This window comes from Larimichthys crocea, chromosome XVII (genome assembly GCF_000972845.2).
Source record: "Larimichthys crocea isolate SSNF chromosome XVII, L_crocea_2.0, whole genome shotgun sequence".
Taxonomy (NCBI): Eukaryota; Metazoa; Chordata; class Actinopteri; family Sciaenidae; genus Larimichthys; species Larimichthys crocea.
The window spans coordinates 14,003,484-14,024,524 of record NC_040027.1 but is presented as its reverse complement, the minus strand read 5'-3'; the positions used below and the strand labels follow the sequence as shown (position 1 = coordinate 14,024,524).

At 41.3% G+C, this 21,041-nt stretch overlaps 1 protein-coding gene across 1 annotated transcript in view; it reads right to left on the bottom strand.

Moving 5' to 3' along the window:
• Positions 1 to 9,999: 9,999 nt before the first annotated feature.
• atp10a (ATPase phospholipid transporting 10A) overlaps positions 10,000 to 21,041 on the bottom strand; it is a 37,472-nt gene continuing 26,430 nt past the window's right edge. The window contains exons 15-21 of the mRNA XM_027290251.1: positions 19,776 to 19,852; positions 18,461 to 18,586; positions 18,074 to 18,274; positions 16,452 to 16,532; positions 16,220 to 16,324; positions 13,746 to 13,933; positions 10,000 to 13,573 (exon numbers count right to left, since the gene is read on the bottom strand). Of these exons, the coding sequence (XP_027146052.1) occupies positions 12,934 to 13,573; positions 13,746 to 13,933; positions 16,220 to 16,324; positions 16,452 to 16,532; positions 18,074 to 18,274; positions 18,461 to 18,586; positions 19,776 to 19,852 (1,418 nt within the window). The 3' untranslated portion in view covers positions 10,000 to 12,933. The remainder of the gene's footprint in view (positions 13,574 to 13,745; positions 13,934 to 16,219; positions 16,325 to 16,451; positions 16,533 to 18,073; positions 18,275 to 18,460; positions 18,587 to 19,775; positions 19,853 to 21,041) is intronic.

Sequence of the window (21,041 nt, the reverse complement as noted above, 5' to 3'; positions counted from 1 at the left end):
TAAGAACTGCAGAGGGCGGGATGGACAGGACAAGATATAATACAGGTGCAAAAGTATTTGATGTTGGGAGAAACACACCACTTTCATGAAAATATTTTCCCGCTCATCAACATTAATTTATGCATTGTTTTTGATTTTTTTTGTTTTACAGTGGTCCCCCGTTTATCGCGGGGGATACGTTCTAAAAATAACCCGCAATAAACGAAATCCGCGAAGTAAGTTTTACAATTATTATACATGTTTTAAGGCCGTAAAACCCTAACCACACACTTTTATACACCTTTTTACACGCATTTTGTACAGTACTCCCTTAGTTAATCAGGACGCAGAACACATGTGCGGTTCTCCCTTAGCCAATTTAGGACGCAGAACACAATGCGTGTTTACTATAACGCGGTTCACTTTTCACGGACTCGCTGTTTCGCAGATTTTTTTAGTGTCATTTTGCATGCTTTTTTTTACAGCGTACTGTACAGTATGAACGCGCATTGTGTTCTGCATCCTAAACTGGCTAAGGGAGAACCGCACGTGTTCTGCCTCCTGATTAACTAAGGGAGTACTGTACAAAATGCGCGTAAAAAAGTGTATAAAAGTGTGTGGTTAGGGATTTTACGGCCATAAAACATTTATAATAATTGAAAAACTTACTTTGCGGATTTCGTTTATTGCGGGTTATTTTTAGAACGTATCCCCCGCGATAAACGAGGGACCACTGTATATTGATTAATGTATATGTATATTAATGTGTTGAATATATGTGTGATATGTGTACACATACAAGTCAAAACAGCGCTAAATTTGGCTGAATTATAAAAAAGGTATAAGTGGTAACACAAGGAGCCGTTTGGGAGCCGAAAGATCCGGCTCTTCTTGGTGAGCCGAGTCAAATGATCCGACTCCCTAAAAAGAACCGAACTTCCCTCCTGTAGAGATAGACCAGAGACGGTAAATAACGGAGACGCCTCACTGAAGAGTCACTTCCCGTCGCCGTGTCTCACGTAACGACGGGTCTATTGACTCCTATAGGAGAAGTGTGAGTCTTTATGCTACTTCTACAACGATCTTCTACTTTTTACACCGTCTCTGGCGCTGAATCGTCGGTGTGTTTCCCCAAAAACGGTTTATAACAGAGACTCTTTACCGAAGAGACGTCCTGTGTCCGTGTCACGTCGGTTTAGCCAGAAGTAAACGTGAGCTCAGTTTATGAGATATTCTTTGGCCCCAGAGTCTCTGAAGTAAATATTACACTCATTGTTCACAAGCCACATCTAATCTGAACATCCTGACACTAAAATATAATTTGTCAGACCGATAAAAACAGGAGGAAATTAACTAACTGTCCGAGACCGGTCTCTGTCTCAGCAGCGGCACACTCCAACTCTCGCGAGATCTGGCAGCACAATTACACTGAACAACATAAATATAACACTTTTGTTTTTGCTTTCATTCTTCATGAGATGAACTCAAAGATCTAAAACATTTTCTATATACACAATAATAACAATTTCTCTCAAATATTGTTCACAAATCTGTGATAGTGAGATAATCCATCCCACCTCACAGGTGTGGCATATCAAGATGCTGATTAGACAGCATGATTATTGCACAGGTGTGCCACAATAAAATGTTCAGTTTTAATCACAGCACAACGCCACAGATGTCGCAAGTTTTGAGAGAGCGTGCAAATGTCCACCAGAGCTGCTGCCTGTGAACTGAATGTTCATTTCTCTACCATAAGGCATCATCCCCTCATGTTGCAAGAATCTGTACACACAATTCCTGGAAGCTGAAAACATCCCAGTTCTTGCACGGCCAACATACTCACTGGACATGTCACCCACTGAGCATGTCTGCATTAGGCACATGGTGGTCACACCAGATACTGACTGGTTTTCTGACCCCACCAATAAAACAAAACTGCACGTTAAAGAGTGGCCTTTTATTGTGTGTGTGAATATTGCACACCTGTGAGGTGGGATGGATTATCTCGTGCTTACTATCACAGATTTACACAGATTTGTGAACAATATTTGAGAGAAATTGTTATCGTGTGTGTATATAGAAAATGTTCTTGTTTTAGATCTTTGAGTTCATCTCATGAAGAATGAGAACAAAAACAAAAGTGTTGCATTTATATTTTTGTTCAGTGTGTTTCTTCTCTCTATCGGTGCTGAATCGTCGGTCCTGTGTCACCGAAGATGATCTAAAACAACTTGACGAGAATTTAAATAACTTTCAGAAACATCAGAATCTGTTTTCATTCATCCACACGATATTCACAACACTTCCAAGCGAGATCTGGAGTCAAATAGCAGTTTATTTTAGCAGAATTTATGCTCTCAAAAATCCCATAAATACACTTTAATTATAGTGAAAGACAACCTCTAGGTTCTTTAATAAGAAAATGAATTAATACTGGTGTAAAAGAAAATGTGCAAGATACAGTATATTTTTATATTTAGAGAAACTACTAATGAAATACAAAAACACAAGATCCATCACATGATATCAGTGTCACAATGTGCAAATACTCTATTACAATTACCAGTCCTACCTCCAACTTTTATCTGTGTAAAAGTACAGAAGTATCATCAACAAAATGTATTTGAAGCACCAAAAGTAAATAAAAATCTGACAAAATATGTGTCCTGCGAGCGTGTATTCTGTGATAGCAGAATTTTTATTTTGTGTTGGTGTCAATTTGACTTAATTAATATACTGTTTGGTGGTATAATCTATAACAACTCATCATATTATGTAATGCATGTGAAATCTCTGCCAAGTCGTAGTAGCCAAAAAAATACACTGGAATATGAAATTAAATATTTATGTAGAGGAGTAGCATTGAAAGAAATAACAGTATTTCAAGCACAAACAAATATTGACATTTTTATATATTATTTATTTAGGAAATATGTGAAAAGTGTGTCATTCTGTCACCTATTGGCTAAAACATCATAAAGGTAATGGAGCTATTACTCCATAGATGAGTCCCTGCCTCTGTCTGCTGTATGCTGAACACAAACCACGAGCAGAGCTGTTTATTCATACATTTTTTATTAACACTCAGTATCATAACTTACCTAAATTATAAATCTAAATCCAAAGATATGCATATAGCATGTGTCAGAAGTCAAAGTGTAACATGAAAACTAAGAATTGCAGCTGCTGCAGTAGCTGCGTCTTGATGGAGGCCGAGACATGGCAACAATCTCTAAATCATATTCATAAACCATAAATCAAACCTGGCATATATAGCTGGTAGTCGAGCCCCTGCCTTCTCATTCTGCAATAGGGCCCTGTAAATTATGCATTATCTAATCCATGTGCATTGCTCTCATGGTGCCGAGGAGATGTTTGTTATTCTGCCAGCATTCCAGCCTGATGTAGAGTTTTACACCAAGTGTGACATTTAGTTTGTCCTGAACACTGAGAGGGAGAGATGCAAATATATTCACATTCTTACAATAACTGAGTGCATTCAGAGGTTATTGAGAGCAAGCTATTATGCTAAAAGTAGCTCTATGATTGTATGGAGGAGACTCCAAATACATAAATAAATAAACAAATGTGTCATGCTGACTGAAAGGATATGATGCGCAGCTTTAATTACCATCCTTTTGTCTCTCTTGACATTCACTGCATGTCTGCAGTAAAGCACATGGACACTGGGAGTCACTGTAAGCACACAAAGCATCAGGCACGCAGCTCTCTTGGACACTTTCTTCTTTTTTATTTATATTTTAGATTATGTATTTCACATTTTACTGCAGATAATAAACAGACACATTAAAAAAACAATTACCCTCTCACGGTCAATCTAAAGCCTTTTGACTTGTAACCACTCATCACAGGTTGTATTAATAATAATTAATGTAATTGGTAGTGACTAGTTCAACCTCGGATTGTTTCATTGGATGCATATGTTCCAATAATATCCTGTATAAAAACATAACACAAAAAAGCTGCACATGGAGTACTTCTGCTTTGCTCACTGTGATGATACACTGTGTGATACCGTGTTAACACTGTGTCCACAACTTGTTTCTGCTGCCCCCAAGTGACCGAACAAAATCAGTTATTGCAGGTTTCAGTTACATTTTGACTGCAGGGCTTTAGAGTATTTTTAGAGTGGAAGAGTTGCTACTTTTACTTAGTTAAATACACATAATATACTTTGTTCACTACTGCGTATCACCAATATGATTCGTCTGCTTTCTTAATCATCTGTGACAAATCTTGGGGAGAGGTTGGAAAACACTGCCTGTGCCCACGAGACAGCTCTCCATGTTCTGTACTTTAAAATATTTATTGCATATTGCATATTATTGTTTATTGCATATTGTAGATGAAGGTGAACCTAGATGATGTACTGTAGGGAGGGTTGAGGGATGAAGGTCGACGGGTGAAGGTATAAGGTGGAGGAAGGGTAAGATATGAGGGGAGAGCTCAGGGTCGTAGTCGGATAGATGGAGGAGTTTCAAGATGGAAGAGTGTCAGAGAAGGACAAGACGTCAACGTCCTCTTCGTTTTTTTCACCTCTATCATTATGTCCGTAGACGCTGATTAGTCCGATTACATTGCCCTCTTGCCCAGCTGGTACAACATCAGCTTCACTCCCCGTCACCATTTGCCCGTGCCCAGGGTTTAAAAACCATCTGCAGTGCAAACACTTAACACTCCCCTGGAGCTCTGAGCTCACAGTCCAGGCTAACAAACTGAATTAAGATCAGCTAACAGCAGCTACAATTCACAGCAGTTTCCAGCTTCATTAAAATCAGTGAAACAGTTGGTGGTGTGTGACGTAGTGCCGTAAAAGCGTTACGTACTTCTTGTTGGTGATCGTACTCTGAGCACAAAGTCACATAGTGAGAGAACAGACGTACAGGGCACAGAGACCTGATTACATGTCAATAAAACATCAAAATGATCGAAAATCTGTGAATTTACGGTAGAAAAGTTGCGTTCAGGTGCTGAAATGGGATGAGTGTTTTATTCCTGAACCTCGTTATAAAAGCTCATTTGTTTGAAAAATGAAGTAATGCGTATATTAAATGTCACGGCGTGAAATAAAGTACAAACAGTGAAACACATGATGCCTCCAATTTATAAAGATAACAGATATCATTTCATCGTTATGATCCTCTTTGCCCATTTGTTACAGACGTTAAAAACAATTTCAGAGACGTCTATACCGATGCACTTATTCACTCAATCACAGCTGCGACTCCATTAATCTAGGCTATAGCCTGAGCTTTACACTCGAGCGCACACAGGAACTTGTTTCATCATTTCCAAGCAACCTTTCTGCTCAGCTTGTGTTATGTTTAATGTTCCAAATGGAGGAAATTAGGGGTTTAACAGCCACTGACTCAGGTAAAACTCTTCTGCTGAGCATTAGCTTATACTGCTGGTCATTGCTTTCTACTATATGTGTGATAATCTATGGTTATATCATTTCAGCCCCCCGGCCATTGGATATGGATTATAAGAGCCTAAAATTGACATCATCATGGCAGATCTCTTTTCCTGGAATATAGCAATTAACCTCAATCGTACTGTTGGCAGTTTGGGAATGTGACTGCAGGGTGGTACAGCGTTCAGGAGAGGACACTGAAGGTCGCATGTCCGTAGTTTGGAGTGTAGGGTTATTTTATCATGGTTGTTAAGTGATTCCTGGATGTGCGCCACAGCCTACGGCTAAAAGAGATAAGGGGTCACTCGGGCAATCAAGACGAAGAGTTGATGTCTTCTGTGATCAGGATGCATGAACATCTCTGATCAGCCCTCTCAACCTCTGGGCTCATAATCTGAGCTCATCAACTCCAGAGATTTTTCAACACTTTAGCAGAAAGCGAATGTGAGCGTCACAACAAGCGGACAAAGCGGTCGACTGAAGTGTTTACGAGGCAAAAACAATGAATTTGACCTGCAATGTTTTCACAGTATGAAGGTTGGAAACATCAACAACAAACAACTTTACTCTATGTCCTGTTGTTCTAGAACATCTATGGCAGCGACGGCCAACAATCCAGACTGAAATATCTCAACAACTAATGGATGAACTGCAATACAATCTTGTTCAGACGTTCATGATCCTCAGAGGATTAATCTTACTGGTTTTAATGATCCTCTTACTTTTCCACTGGTGCCACCATGAGTTTGACACATTTAACATTTAATTTTGAACAGATATCCCCAGATGATGAACCCCAAGAAGTCTTGGATGATATTACGATCTGCAAGATGTTTGGCACAAAGAAACGTTCATGTTCCCCAGAGGATGAATCCCACTGGCTTTGGTGATTATTACTGCTAGGCCTAAAACTTTATGCAGCTGTGGGCTGCACAGACGGGGCGAAGAGTAAGTGACGAGCTAGCTTTACTTTTTAAATTTATTTTCTATTTTCTTTTTGTCGAGGGGGCACTGAGCAGGTGGAAAATAAAGGTAGCAGGTGTATCGGTGTCAGATGATGCACCAGGAAGGGATATGTTTTTTTGTACATGATGAACTTGCATGTTTGCTTTTAACCTGGAAAATAAATCAACATGAACGTAAATCCTGCCTCAACAATACTGTACAGCCCACCTTTAGCTTTTTGAAGAAATCCTTTTTAAATAGCCACTACACCTCTAGAAGGAGCGGGTTCTCCAGAACGGACAAACTAAACACTGGCTCCAAATAAGGCATTTTTACTTTTTTTCTCGTGAGGTGAGGGGTACTCAGCTGGTTGTAATCTGCAACCTCGCTGATGTACATGTGGCAAAAATCCTACATACTAGACCTTTTATTAAGACATAAATAAATCTTGTTTTGGCTTAACTTCACACCTTACTGCAGTGATGTACAGGTGTACTCCAGGACACTGTGACATCACTGCTGGGCGTGGTTACACACCTGTTTAGTGTTGAACAAGACCTGAAATTCTGAATCTGAGAGAGCAGTTTAAACACTGATTTTCATCCAGGTGGTAAGAATATAAATGACCATATGAATATATTAATTAAATCATGTTTTTCTCTCAGTGCTCTTCTTTCCTTCGACTGATGAACTAGAGACTATAAATTACAGCGTAGGTGTTTGTCTTTGTGTTATTTGTCCAGTGTGTGTGTCCCTGCTGTTTTCGGTTGGATGGATTCCTGTGTCAGTGGGAACTGAAAAAGAGCAATAATGCTTTGGCTAAGCAACTCCTACGTGATCGTGCAGAATGGAGCCTCACAATGCCTCCACCAACTGGAAGACAGATGGCTCTGGCTCAGAAAAAAAAAAGCCTTAATTTGTTATTTGAATTCAAAAGTGATGCGGCGTATATCTCCACTGGTGTAAGTCCTCAAGTCTTCTCAGAAGAATTCTCCACTGAAGAGCGGAGAGGCTGCAAGGCTCTTTAAAACGTAGCCAGCTCCCATAATCCAGCTCTCTGATGGCTTCATAGGGCCAGATTATATACGAGGCAGTATAGGAAATTGAAAATGTCCTGATTTAAGCTTGTTAAAACAATGGGTCATGAAGCGGGTCAAGGCCACTTTAATGACCAGAATCAATGATGGTCCTCTATAATAAAATGCTAATCAAAGTCCATTAGCTTCTGCAGAATTAGCCTCCTGTCTGTCTGCAGACTGCAGGTAATCAAAAAAAGTCATTAAAGAAAATGAAAAAAGACTACAGGAGACTGTGAGGAACCTTTCATTTCCAGAGAAGGAGGAACAGGAGCTGGAAGAGGAGGGAGGGGTTTAATTATATTATCAATCTTTTACGTGAATGCCCATAACACAATATGTGACTCGTGTGACAAAAATCCATTTCATTGCATGTGCTGCTTATCTAATGCCTCCAAGAGCAGATAAATCACACACACACACACACAAAACACTGTTGTGCAGAGACTAAAAGCTTCGCACAATGGCACAAAAGTTCCACACTTACACACACAGTATGCAGAAAAAAACAGCTGATCAATCCGCCTGGTTTACACCCGGGCTTTGAAAGAGATGGAGAGAGCAGCACTGCGAGGGTAGAGGAGTCATCATTATCTCCGTGTTCAGACGAGGAACCTGCTCTTGCAAAGTGCAGCGGCGGTCAGTAATTTGGCCGTCCTGTTTGCAGAGAGCTCACTAAAGGCAGCATCAGCAGAGCCTTCTACTGTCCCCTTTTTTCCCTCAATGTGCCTTAAAAGAAACATTAATAACATTCCCCGCTGCCCCAAAATGCCTCTGCGGGAAGCTATCGCAGATGTTACGCACACCAGGCAAAGACAAACCACTGCAACACCAGGCCAAAGATCATCCATCTTCTGAAGGCCTCGTATATCACACCTTTGTGCAGATGTGTGAGAACAAAGAGACCGAGAGCTGAATTTATGCAGATATAAATCTGGACTATATGTTCGACTCTCATCAGCGATTTCCATTTGGGAAAGACCACACCGATGTTTTCTGACATTTTCTGTCCTTGACGAGGATTCCTGCTTCCTTAATATTTCATATGCTAAATAATGTGTGGTCTTCTATTCTATATGTCCAGATTTAACTTCTCAAACTTTTCTGCTGTGTTGCAGTGTAGTGCTGAAACACGGTCTGCAGAACTCTTTGTCCGCTCTGGGCTAAGATATTAGACCTGCTCCATCTGTAGATATAAAAAAAACAACATTACTAAGGTAATAAAAACACGAAAGTTCTGTTTTAAGGTGATCGTATCCTAATGAAAACATATATGTGATGTTTGTTCTTGGCGAGTGCTTTTCAGCCTCATAAGAAGTTATTTATTTTTAGCATGTGTGGTGGATCCTGTGGGAATAAAGCCTCCGACTCTGGTTACTAACATGATCTACCCACCGGGCTACACGGAGCTGTGATACTGACTTTGAAACTAATTTGAAGGTGTCTTCCCGCTTTGTTCTAGTGCGGAAAGCCCATTGGAGTCAATAAGGTGCAGACCTATCACATGTATGTTATCACAGATGTTTAAAACAGCAGCAACTGGATCAGATTTAACGCAGACAGTGAAGTAAACTGCTGCAAACTATAGTTGCTGTTTGTTAGCCAGGCTGTCCAGATTTGATGCTCAGAGCACAGAGGGAGTGTTTGTACCACCGGCGTTTTGGGCCACCAGAAAAAAGGATGTTTTCAAAACAGGGGGTGTGGGGGCGCTGAGTCTGTGTCATGCCAGAACCGGAGCTGGGCAAGATGACAAAGGCAAAAAGATTGAGGACATTTCTGGAGGAAGCTAAGAAGAAAAAGAGAGAGTGACCGAGCAAGAAGCCACCAGACAGGAGTAAATCTGGGACTGACTTTTAGTCGTTGAGAGCTCAGTGAAATAAAAGTCTGAAAGACAGACGTCGAGCTGGGCTGACTGCCGTTGGACTAGTAAGTAATATTAGCTGGCTGCTATGTCTTGTGTTGTTTGGTGGTTGTTGTACTTTTTTTAAATATTTGGCTGGTGGCAAAGTTGACAACTTCCTAGTTTTTGATAAGAAATACAAGTAATATAATTATAACAAACACGTGTACAACTGTCCATATTTACGACGATGTTGCTTTAAAACATTTCTAACTATGATAACAACTATTTAACAGAAAAACAAAACAACAAAACATCATCAATCCAAGATCACATGAAACGTTTTTTATTTAGTCCCCCGGGACTGCACTTTGTAGATCTACTGTAACCCAGTTTGAATGTAGCAACTTGTTGAAATAGTTATACCTTACACCTCCTGGGAGCTCAAAATAAACTCCTGAGCTCAGCTAGACAGGCACATTGATCAAGCTAACCTCAGCATCTGCACTTTTACTGCAATAACGCAAGACGTGCTGTGCTTCAAGCTGTGTAGTGCGGTGGTTTAAGCAGTTTTATTCATTTTTTACACCCGGACCCCACAGGTCTGACGTATAGTACACTTAAAGAACACAGGTCGAAGGCAGAGATGATATAAAAGTTGAGGACTTAAGACATTTTTATTAAGCAGAGAGTACATCTTTCTGAACAGACAAACAGGTAGCAAAGGATAAATACTTTATTATTTTTATTTTGTTCACAAGAAGCCACGGTGCAAGTAATTTCCAATTACTCGAAGGGCAAAGAACCGAAACTTAAAACATATTTTCCAGGCTGGTGTTGTGGGTTGGGGCTATCACCCATTTCTTTATAAACCCTACACCAAGAACTTGTTGAGTGATCTTGGCTCCGTTAGATATCTAGATTAATACCTTGAATGACACTGAACTCAGTGATTTAACAGCAGATCATTTCCGCCCTACATCTATAATATAAAACTTTAAACTTAAAACTACTGTGTAACCAAAATACTCCAACAAATCTAGCTTGGATTATGTTCACGGCGGTGTGCGGACAGGGCGAACGTTCCTGTGAGGCATTTGTAAAAAAAAAAAAAAAAAAAAAAAGAGGGTAAAGCTGGAGTTCAGCAGCGAATACGCTCGAGCTTGATTCTGACACTTAAAGTGCGACACCGAAAGCACAGAACAGACAGAACCTACGAAACAAAAGTGGACAGACTGCGGAGTCAGAGTGTGAACAACATGCCAGAAAAAGGCACCGTGTGCAAAAACAGACAGGAGGAAAGAAACCACATAGCATGTAGCCTCATAAATATCATCTACACCGAGACGAAGATGCACCGTCATCTTTAAACAAATAACAGATTCAGCATCGTAAGCAAACTCTTTAGATTTGTAATTTCTTATCCAGTGTTAAGGCACATACTATTGCTTAGAAAATACAGAAATATAAATGATCTTTGGTAAATGATACACTTTACAAAATGGCAACAAGATATACAACAATCATAAAATATTAAAAAAGGTGCTGCTGCTTTAAATGCTTAACGACTGAACAACTTTCCTTACTTTTACGGAGTTTCTGCATAATGACGAGTACATCATGATCCTTTTCATTCTGTGTCCGAGCACCAACAACACTCGACGGCTGTTCTAAAATAATGCTTTCAAAGTGCAAATTTAAATCTTTAAGCCGCATCATTTACATTTGGGAAACACCTTCTTTCGCCATTGAGCTTTTGGTTTACAGTTGAGCACCAGCAGAACTAATTTGACTGGGTTGAAATAAACTGTAAAAAAAAAAAAAAAAAAAAAAGACCTTCAAGTAAACTTGCTTATGAAACGTGATGGTAGCTTGTTGTCAACCCTATTTAACAGTGCTTAAAAGGAAAAGTTCTGACATTTTTGGAAAATGAGCTCATCTGCTTTCTTACCGAGAGTGAGACGAGAAGATTGATACCTCACATGGCTGTATTTGAAATATGAAGCTACAGCTAGGAGACGGTTAGCTTAGCATAAAGACAACCTAAATAGCCTATCAGCACATCTAAAACTTACGTTTAACTTGTTTAATACCTGAAAATAGACACCTAAAAACAACGTCTGGATTAAAAGGGATTATTTTCTTGGCTTTTTTTCCCCCCTGCTTCCAGTCTTTATGCTAAGCTAAGCTAACGGTTGAAGCTGGAGCTAGAAGAAAGCTATCTTAGCTTAGCATACAGACTGGAAACAGAGGGAGAGTTGGAGAAAGTTAGCTGTTTTCCGCCTGTTTCCAGACAACCGTTATCTTAGCTTAGCATAAAGACTGGAAGCCAGGGGGCAAACAGCAAGCTCGGCTCTTTCCAAAAGGTAAAAAAAACAACAAAAAAAACTGCCTGCTAACAGCTCTAAAGCTCACTAATTAACTTGGTGGTCACATGAAAACATTTTGTGGATAATTTTCTTGGCCGAGTGCAGTGATTTTGAGTTTTCACAGGTTGCCTGGCAACCTCACAGTGACAACAAGACGGTTTTCAGGATTAAACAAACTAGATAGAAAACGTTAGAGCCTGTTGCTAGGCAGATTTTGTTAGCTTTGGAGAGAGCTAGCTGCTAGCCAGGCTAGCCGTTTCCTTCTGTTTCCACTCTATATGTTGAGCTAAGCTAACTTTCTTCTGGGTCCAGCTTCAGTGATTGATACCACTTTTGTTTGTTTGTTGGTTGGGAGCAGTGACTTCCTGGAGTTCAAATTAATTGCTTCAGAGATGCTGGAGGTGGTCGTGAGGTCTTTAGCTTCATATTTAACAGATACAGACACGAGATGTTGTATCAGGCAGCAAATACATTTACAAAAAGGACAAACTATTCTTTTAACGTGAAACTGGTTGGCACTGAAAAAACAGATCCAATGAGTCAATGGACACACACACACACACACACACACACACACACACACACACACACACACACACACACACACACTCAAACAGAGCATCATTTCTGGTAGATTCTGTATAAAGACTGAAATTAAAACTTCTTGGTTAATGCTCATAATGCATGATTATAAAGTCAACAGCTCTCATAATTATTCAGTGGAATGTACTGTACGACAAAGAACAGCTATAAACACGCAAACGTTTCGCAAATCCAGCAACGAGACTGAAACGTGCAGTGAGCCGATGCCACCGTTTAAAAAAAAAAGAAAAGATAAAACTCTTTGAGAATCTGCACTGAAACATATTTGTGTGGGAACTTTAAAAAAAACATATAAACCCTCTCCTCTCAGGAACACTGATTCAAGGCCACGGTGGCTTCTGATCAAGGTCTGAAAGAATGAACACGAGTACCAAACGAACTCAGCCAGCAGTGGAATGTCTCTACTCTGCTCTTCTTTACATTAAAACCTGATCAGGTATACTGAGATGCATCTTTGTGATATCAAAAAAAAAGTTCCCAGGATTACTAAAACGGAAGATATTCCAGTTCTTCCATCTCCCAAACCTCAAAAACATCTTTAACTTTAAACATCCAAAATATAAAGTACCTATTTGTATCTCTTATAAAAGAATCTCCTTGAAAAATACAATAAAATTAGATTTTTTTAAAAAAAAACTATCGTGCAAATTGTTGTTTGAGTGACACACTTAAGACTGTGAGACATCACAAGGTGGTGTGCAGCGACTGTTCTGCCACCTGCTCTGTCCTCTGTGCTGGGTGAACGGTGTGGTCAGACTGGAGTCTTTCCTCCGAGTTCCTCGTGTATTTGACACACTGGGAGTCTCCGTTGTGGGGGAGGTTCAGCTGGACGCTGTCTGTCTGTGTGTGCAGAGGCGTGGAGGTGATCCAGCTGGAGAGACTCAGATTAGACGTCTCTAAAGTCTTATCGGGACACTCAGAGTCTTTGGTGGAAGGAGGCTGTGGCTCCTCCGAGAGCGGAGGGGCGTCTTTGGTGTAAGGAAGAGTGTCTATTTCTGAAGGAACTAATGTGTAGATATCCGAGAGGCCCTTCTCACTGTCTGTAGGCCCCAGCGGGCTTCTCCTGCTCTGGTTATCTGTTTGTAAAACAGGCCCCTGTGATGTCTTGGAGCTGGGGAAGCTCCTCTGGTCTTTTTTATTGCAACCTTTAGGGGAGGGCTTATTGAGGGACAGGAAGGGAGGCTTGGGGCTGAGCGGCGACCCCACCTTGACCCTGCTGAGACTGAGGATGTTCCTGCGGGTTTCAGCGGGGAGTTTATCCAACTGTCTTCCAACTTGGACTGGGCTGGGAAACAGCGTGCCTTGACACGCCCTGTAGAAATATCTGCAAAGTAAAACAGAACCAGACGTCAGGACACACTTCAGCACTATCCGCCAAGCTCTTGGGATAAACATGAAAGGCATCTGGTACAGATATAATTCATGGCATGAGCCTTGAATATTTGAGAAACAGGCTTGTGCATCCAGTCAAACTCAAACCAAGCAGCACCAGGTACCTTGGCAGCAGCGCTGCTACAGGCGTGATGACGCAGAGCAGGTAGAAGAGGGGGTCCTGCAGAAGCCTCTGCATGGTCCAGTACGGGTTAGAGGGAGAGTAGCAGGTGGGACAGGAGGCGTTGTAACACAGAGCCACTGTGAAGAATAAGGCTATACTGAAGGCGATAGACAGCCAGTTCATCCAGGTCTACAAGGGATGGAGACAAGGAAAGGTACCATGAGTATTGTTTTTCCTTTTTCTGGTGAAAAGTTTTAATTTAAAATCGAAGAAAATGAAAATTCTTAGATGACCATGTTCACAAAATATACTATTTTACACTTACTGCAAATAATACTGCCCATAATGACGGATAAACACTTTACAGACCTCACAGTGGGTATCTTGTAATCCATCCAAAGCAGTACAAAAAGTTAAATAGTAAAAAAAAACACAACAACTTCAACAAGGTACAGATATAACTCATCCATGACTGAATCCCATGTGAATTAATTTTTATGATTTATGTTGACTAAATGTTGAGATAAACACTAGATAATCATTCCCACCGAGGTAAATTATTTATTTCCGTAATCTTATTTTTCTAGCGTCTGCCGTGTTGTAGGATTAGATAGTGAAACAAATAACTCAACCACAGCAGGAATCTGAGGACGTGGCAACAGCCAAAGTCCAACAACGCAGAAACAGGAGCAGTCAGTTCATCACAAAGGTTATAAGCAAACTCCCATTTAGTCATAATCTATAACAAGTTATTTAGAAATGAGAATCCATGCGAGTGCAGCCAAATGTCAAAAAACATGTTTGGACACGACTGTGATAACGACTGTGAGACACATCGATTACAGGAAGTCAGTTTTTATTTCACAGATGTTTCAACAGACATTTAATGAATATCATTTAAAGTGGCATTAATTGTTTTTTGAGGGGCAGTAAAATAAACTGCAAACACAATGTGTCGGTTCACAGTTTTACACATTTAGCAACGTTAGCTTTCATTTGGAGTTCATTTGTTTGTTGCCATTTAACGAATCCAAGTCCAATATTCACTCTTTTAGTTTTGCTTTGGTCTCCACCAACTCCTCAGGGAAACGTCTGGCTCCATGTTTAATGTTTATTAGCTAGCTGCTAAATGTACAGCTGCAGTTTTTCTTGTTTGTTGTTGTTGTTTGTTATTGTTTTTGTTTGTTGTTGTTGTTTATGGTTGTTGTTTGTTGTTTGTGGCTTGTGGTTGTTGTGTGTTGGATGTTGTTGTTATTTGTGGTTGTTGGTTGTTGTTTGTGGTTGTTTGTGGTTGTTGTGTGTTGGATGTTGTTGTTGTTTGTAGTTGTTGGTCGTGGTTTGTGGTTGGTGGTGGTTGTTGTTTGTGCTTGTTTGTGGTTGTTGGATGTTGTTGTTGGTTGCTGTTGACAACAGTTGCCTGGTGCGTCTGAAAACAATTCTATGACGTGGTGAGAGAGAACCGAAACATTCAAGTCTCAGGCCAGGAAACCAAAACAATGAGCCAAAAGTAAAGTAAAATATTAAAACTCAGGTTTGATAAAACCAGAATGTTCTTATGCACAGCTATATAAAACCATCAACAGTATTAACAAGTGCAAATAAAATAAATATTTTACATGGGTAAATGTATTATTGTGCTCTTTAATGAGTTCAATGAGAGAAAAACAGCTTGTGTCGCAGCCCGAGGCGCTCTGGAGTTGACAGACATCTGACAGAGTGAATTTCTTACAATGGCTCGCTGGAGTATTGTCCTTCCTGACTCGCACACGAGCAGTAGCACATAATTAATTACTGCCTCGCAGCTTACTGTATGGGGGGAAGAGAAAGAGCGCTGCCTGCCGTCACCTCAAATACCTTTAAATGACTTTCACATTATGTTCCCCCGAACAGCCGGAGAATGAAGTACCTGCCAGCTGAGCGATCGGAAATGTTTACCTTTGGTTGATGCTGCTTGCTACGAATACTTCCCTGCACGAAGCGACCATCATGTCCAAGACGGTAGTTAGTGAAAAGGACATTTTTCATGTACAAAACTTGTCAGGCTAAATTTACAGCCTCGGCATAATGGAAAGGCCTCTGATTCAATGCAGGGTCATAAATTTAAAATGGCTCATGACCAAGACTGGCGGGCCATTTACGAGAAGCACACATGGATACCTGAGGATAAAATTGAGGCAGGGGGAGACCATGAGGCGTGGGGGGTGAGTATTTTGGAGCTCTGTGGCAGCTTGAAGTGGCGGTGTGCTGTGATGTGGTGGAGCCAGTTTGCAGAGGAACAGCGGTAGACACACTGTCAAGCTGATATATCTCGGCTCTGATGCTGCAGAGCTTTCTGGTTCAATCTAATCAGCTGGAGTTACATATCCATGTGCCTGTCAGCCTTCACAGCGGTGCTCCCACAAAGCCAATGTGCTGATCTGAGTGAGAAAACGCAGCATTGAGAGACAGAAAGGAGTCTAAAATCAGGTTCCTTACCCAGGTTTTGGTCTCGATGCCCAAGTGCACCAGAATGGTGAATAAAGCGAGGGTGGTGATGGGTGTTCCCCATGTAAACAGATCCACGTCAGAGTCAGCATAGGCCTGGGGAGGAGACGAAGAAGAAGAAGAAGAATGTGACAGAACGGAAAGAGCGGAAATGATGAGTAAGTAAGAGCAACAAGGAATTTCTGAGTGGAGACGAGCTGATGGAAATTGAAAGCAGACTCACAAAGTAAGGAATGAAGAAGCAGATCAGACTTTGGTAGAAGGCATCAATCATGTTCATCCAGAACATATATGGCTTATATTCCTGCGAGATAAAAGCAGAGATTTACAGGATTAAGCCTCATCAGTGTGGCGGAGCAGAGGTTAAGATCTCATCACAAATGATTAAGAACAGAATGAATCTGAAGTAAAGTCAGTCTTTTTGATTCAACAGACATCGAAACCTTGAAATCATTGACAAATCTGTTGCTGTTGAAACAATTTAAACTCATAACATTCAAAATTAACAACAGAAATAAAAGATTTAACGACATACAGCCATTTTATTTAACAGGAAAGATGTTTGTGGTTTCCTTCAATTCCAAAAATACACTAGCAGCTCTGTGAGGCTGTACCGAAACACAGTACTGAAACACAGCTGTACACAGTGGTGCTTTAAGCTTTAAGATAACACCCTGATGTTCAGCAGGTTGATGTTTACCACATTCATCATCTTAGTTTAATGTGACAGCATGCTATCATTTGCTAATTAACATTTAAGTATGAAGGAGTTCAAGTATCTCAGGTCTTGGAGCGTGAGATGGACCGGCAGGTTATCGGGGTATCGGCAATATTGCAGATGTACTGGACCGTTGGGGTGAAATGGGAGCTGAGCAGGAAGGCAAAGCTCTTTATTTTCCTCCTTACCTATGGTCATGAGCTATGGGTGGTGACTAAAAAAGAACACGGATACAAGCGGCATACAAGAGGGAGCTCAGAGTAGTAGCCGCTGCTTCTTCGCGTGGGAAGGAGCCAGCTGAGGTGGTCCGAACATCTGATTATGTTGCCTCCTGGCTGCCTTCCTTTGGAGGAGTTCAGGCCGCAACTTACTGGTAGAAGACCCCAGGGCAGACCCAGAAACAGCTGGAGGGACTACATAGCCCACTGGGAACACCTCCCCAGGAGGAGCTGGATTGTGTTGTGATAGGGAGAGGAATGTCCGACCCCGGATAAGCAAAGAAAATGGATGGATGGACAGTAGAGTACAGCTGAGGCTGATGGGAATATCGATAGTTTTGCAGCTATTGGTTAAGTTACAGTTTTGACTTTGATGATGTTGATGATGATACGAAAAGTTAAGAGATTAAAGATATTGCAGTTTGTCCTGAGATGGACATGAATGTCTGGCACCTGTTCTATGATAACTAAAAATGTCATTTTATGTCCGATTACAGAATTTGTTGTTGTTTAAATATATACCTAATTTACTCAAAACTACCCGACACAAAAGGCCGCAAATCTAGTCCCCGGTACCTCGTATCCAAGATCTACACACTAGATTTTCTCTACTTACACAAATTCTCATGGCCTTTCTCAGCACATAGACGTGTTGTGACGTGACAACAAACGACCGAGCAAAATCTATCTGCAGATGAAGGCCACAAAACATCTTCTCAAAATCTTAAATATAAAACACTGCCAACTATTTATGGACATGAAATCAATGCCAAGTCAGTCGGTGTACAGATTCGATGCAAGTATTCAGTTTCCATGAAGGAGAGATACTAGACGAGCTCCATCAGTTGAAGAAAACACAGAACCTTTCACACTAAGACGGACAAAAACAAACACAAAAGTAGACCGGACCTCTGAGTTCTGGCCGTTTACATAGAGCTGAGGTAGTTGTTGGAGAGTCTCTGCTGACACGTCTTTGTCCAGAGTGCCAGTGATGAGTTGTGGGAAGGCAGAGAACATCAGGTTGAAGAAGATAAGATACCACTGGTCAATCATGGCTGAACCTGAGAATCCACAGTAGAACTGATACCAGAAGATGAGCGCTACAAACATCTGTGGGAACAAAAGATAACGGGGGGTGAAATCACACGAGACAAAACAAGAACACACAATCACTTCTTTATTCGTCGACTCATCTAAAAATCACATATTTGCTGAAGCGACGTTCACAGTTTAACATTTGTGTCTGCACAGAATCTGCACGGCTAGTATATATACATAGAGGTGAAATCGGCTTACGGCGTTCTTGTAGAAGAAATAGAGAATCATGTTAGCCAGCCGGGAGTAGCACCAGTGTCCGTGGACCAGCAGGAGCTTCTGGAGATACCGGAAACGTGGGAGAGCAAAGTCACTCGCCATCACCGCCTGCAAAACACCAGAAGGACTCAACATTCAGCCTCCTTCATCCTGTGCTTTCTCTCTCACACACACATACACGTGACTTGTCCAGTTATTAGGAAATAAGTGGAGGAAATGGCCTCCCCTGCTACACTCGCCTGCCTCTTTTTAATGAATCTTTAGTGGGTATAATCTTTCCAAAGCAATAACCCTTAAACGAGTTGTCCACCTTTAGGGATTCATCGTTACAGCGGCGTGAAGCTGTCAGTCTCATCGATCAAAATCTAAAACAAAACCCTCCCTGTAGTCACGCCGGGTTTATAACTTACGTTTTAAACAGCGGCGCTAACCCTTTATGACACATCTCGACTGTCAATGTTATTTGTCAACAAGAAAAAATACCAGCAGATGCCTCGTTGTGCAGCAATTTAAGTTTCTGCTGCGCTCTAACAACAGGCTCGTAACGACTACACGGGGAGTGAGCTCCCGATAGGAGAGAAGTGTGTTAATCATAAGGCCGCGTGAGCTGAAATGTGTGTGTGTCAGCATGCTCTGGAATCCCGAGGAGTGACCGCTGTCTCATTAGGAGCAAATTTGATTAACGATGATTAATCTAGCGGCCCCGTTAAGGAGAGGATACCGAGACTTTAACAGATGTGCTACACAGCGGCGCACCTCCGAAGCCTCCCCTGGAAGTTAATTGGGAGTCTCCATCATTTCTATGCAAGATCACCTTTCTGGAACAGGGTGTTTGAGTGAAATGAACATGGGGGTGGGGAGATTTTTTTTTTTTTTATTATTTTGAACCATGTTATTGCCTTTGCTGTGGCACTGGCCGTGACCTTAGAGCAGGGAGAGAGGAGCTGGTGTGGATGGAGTGGAGACTAAAGCACCCATAAAGTGTACTGCTTCACTGCAGGACACGGGATGAGCTTCCTGACTCAGCAACACACAGGCAATCCTATTTAGAGGATGTGTATGGATGTGGGCTAAAACATGCACTTAAGAGTAATGAAAACCCATTAACTAAGCTAAAGAATGTCAATGTCTTCCCTTATTCCCTCACCTTCCATCACATAGCTCTTCGCTCTCCTCTCAAACTCTTTTCTTTTTTTACAACCTCTCCCCCGAGTCACCCCACAAACTCATCCATCTCTCCCTTCATTTCATTTCATCCCTCCCATTCCTGTACGTTCACGCCCACATTTCTCCTTACCTGCATTCCCTCCTGTCCCGAGATTCCCACGCCCACGTCCGCTACCTGGATCATGCTGACATCGTTGGCCCCATCACCTGAGATTAATGTAGGGACAGAGAGGAGGGAGAGAAAATAGTCCCTCAGAACAGGAAGCCTCAAGATTACATCAATGCATAAACTGTAGTCTGGAAGCTGAGCGTGGTGATTGTTATGTACGTGGGAGGAAGCTGTGCCTCTGGTTAGGCAGAGCTGGGAACGCTTTGGCGAGCAGTGTTTTTGTTTTTTGCTCCACTTTACGGGCTGTCGATTGTTGTGTTTTTTGTCACCACAGGTGGTGGAGTGGGAGATGAAGTGTCGGTGGGCAGAGAGGGTTTTTGTTGTCAATAGTAAACACGACTGGAGCGACGGCGTCCGATGAATAAGAGAGGTAGGTGGTGATGAGTGTTCAAACAGAGGTCGCCAGTTTGTGTCAGCTGGAGAATATAACAAAATCTATCAGCAGCAGCAGCAGCATATGAACTGACAACAGAAACCTACAAAATATCGGTGATATGGAATAGTGATCAAATCTTTAACTGCAAATATTCAATGGAAATTTTCAAGCTCCAACGGTGACATAGTAATATTGAGACGTGGCCTCCTATACATATACTTCACTATTAACTTAACAGTATGTAACTTTTTCTACCATGAAATAACTTTTTTAAAATTACTTTCATGAGCATAAACAAGAAGTTTGTAACACTTTCAGTCACACACCATCAACTATTTTACTGATTTTAGTAAAACTGGATCTAAAATGTTTTCCCTCTGATGTCCTCCAGTTGCTTCATTTTATGTCAGGAGTTTCCTGATGGGCAGCAAAATAAACTGCTGTGAACTAAAGCTGCTGTTAGCTAATGTTAGCTCAGTTTGTTAGCCAGGCTGCCCAAAATGTGAGCTCAGAGCACCGGGCGAATGTTAGTGTCAGACAGAGTACAACAGGCGTTATGGACCACCGGGACCAAGAGGAGGTTTTCTTTGAGGCTTGCGACGTTGATGGGGAGAGGAACGGGTGTCATGCCAGAACAGGAGCTGGGCAATATAACCGGGCTCAGCAGACTCTATGGACGTAATGGTGAAAAGACCAAAGAGGAAGCTAAGAAGAAAAAACGAGAGAGTGGGCGAGCAGACGAGTAAATCTGGGACTTTTAGTCAGTGACGAAAACTTTGTGAAATAAAAGTGAATATTTCATTTCATTTCAGTTTAAGTTTATATAATTATATATTTTATAAAATCTTATT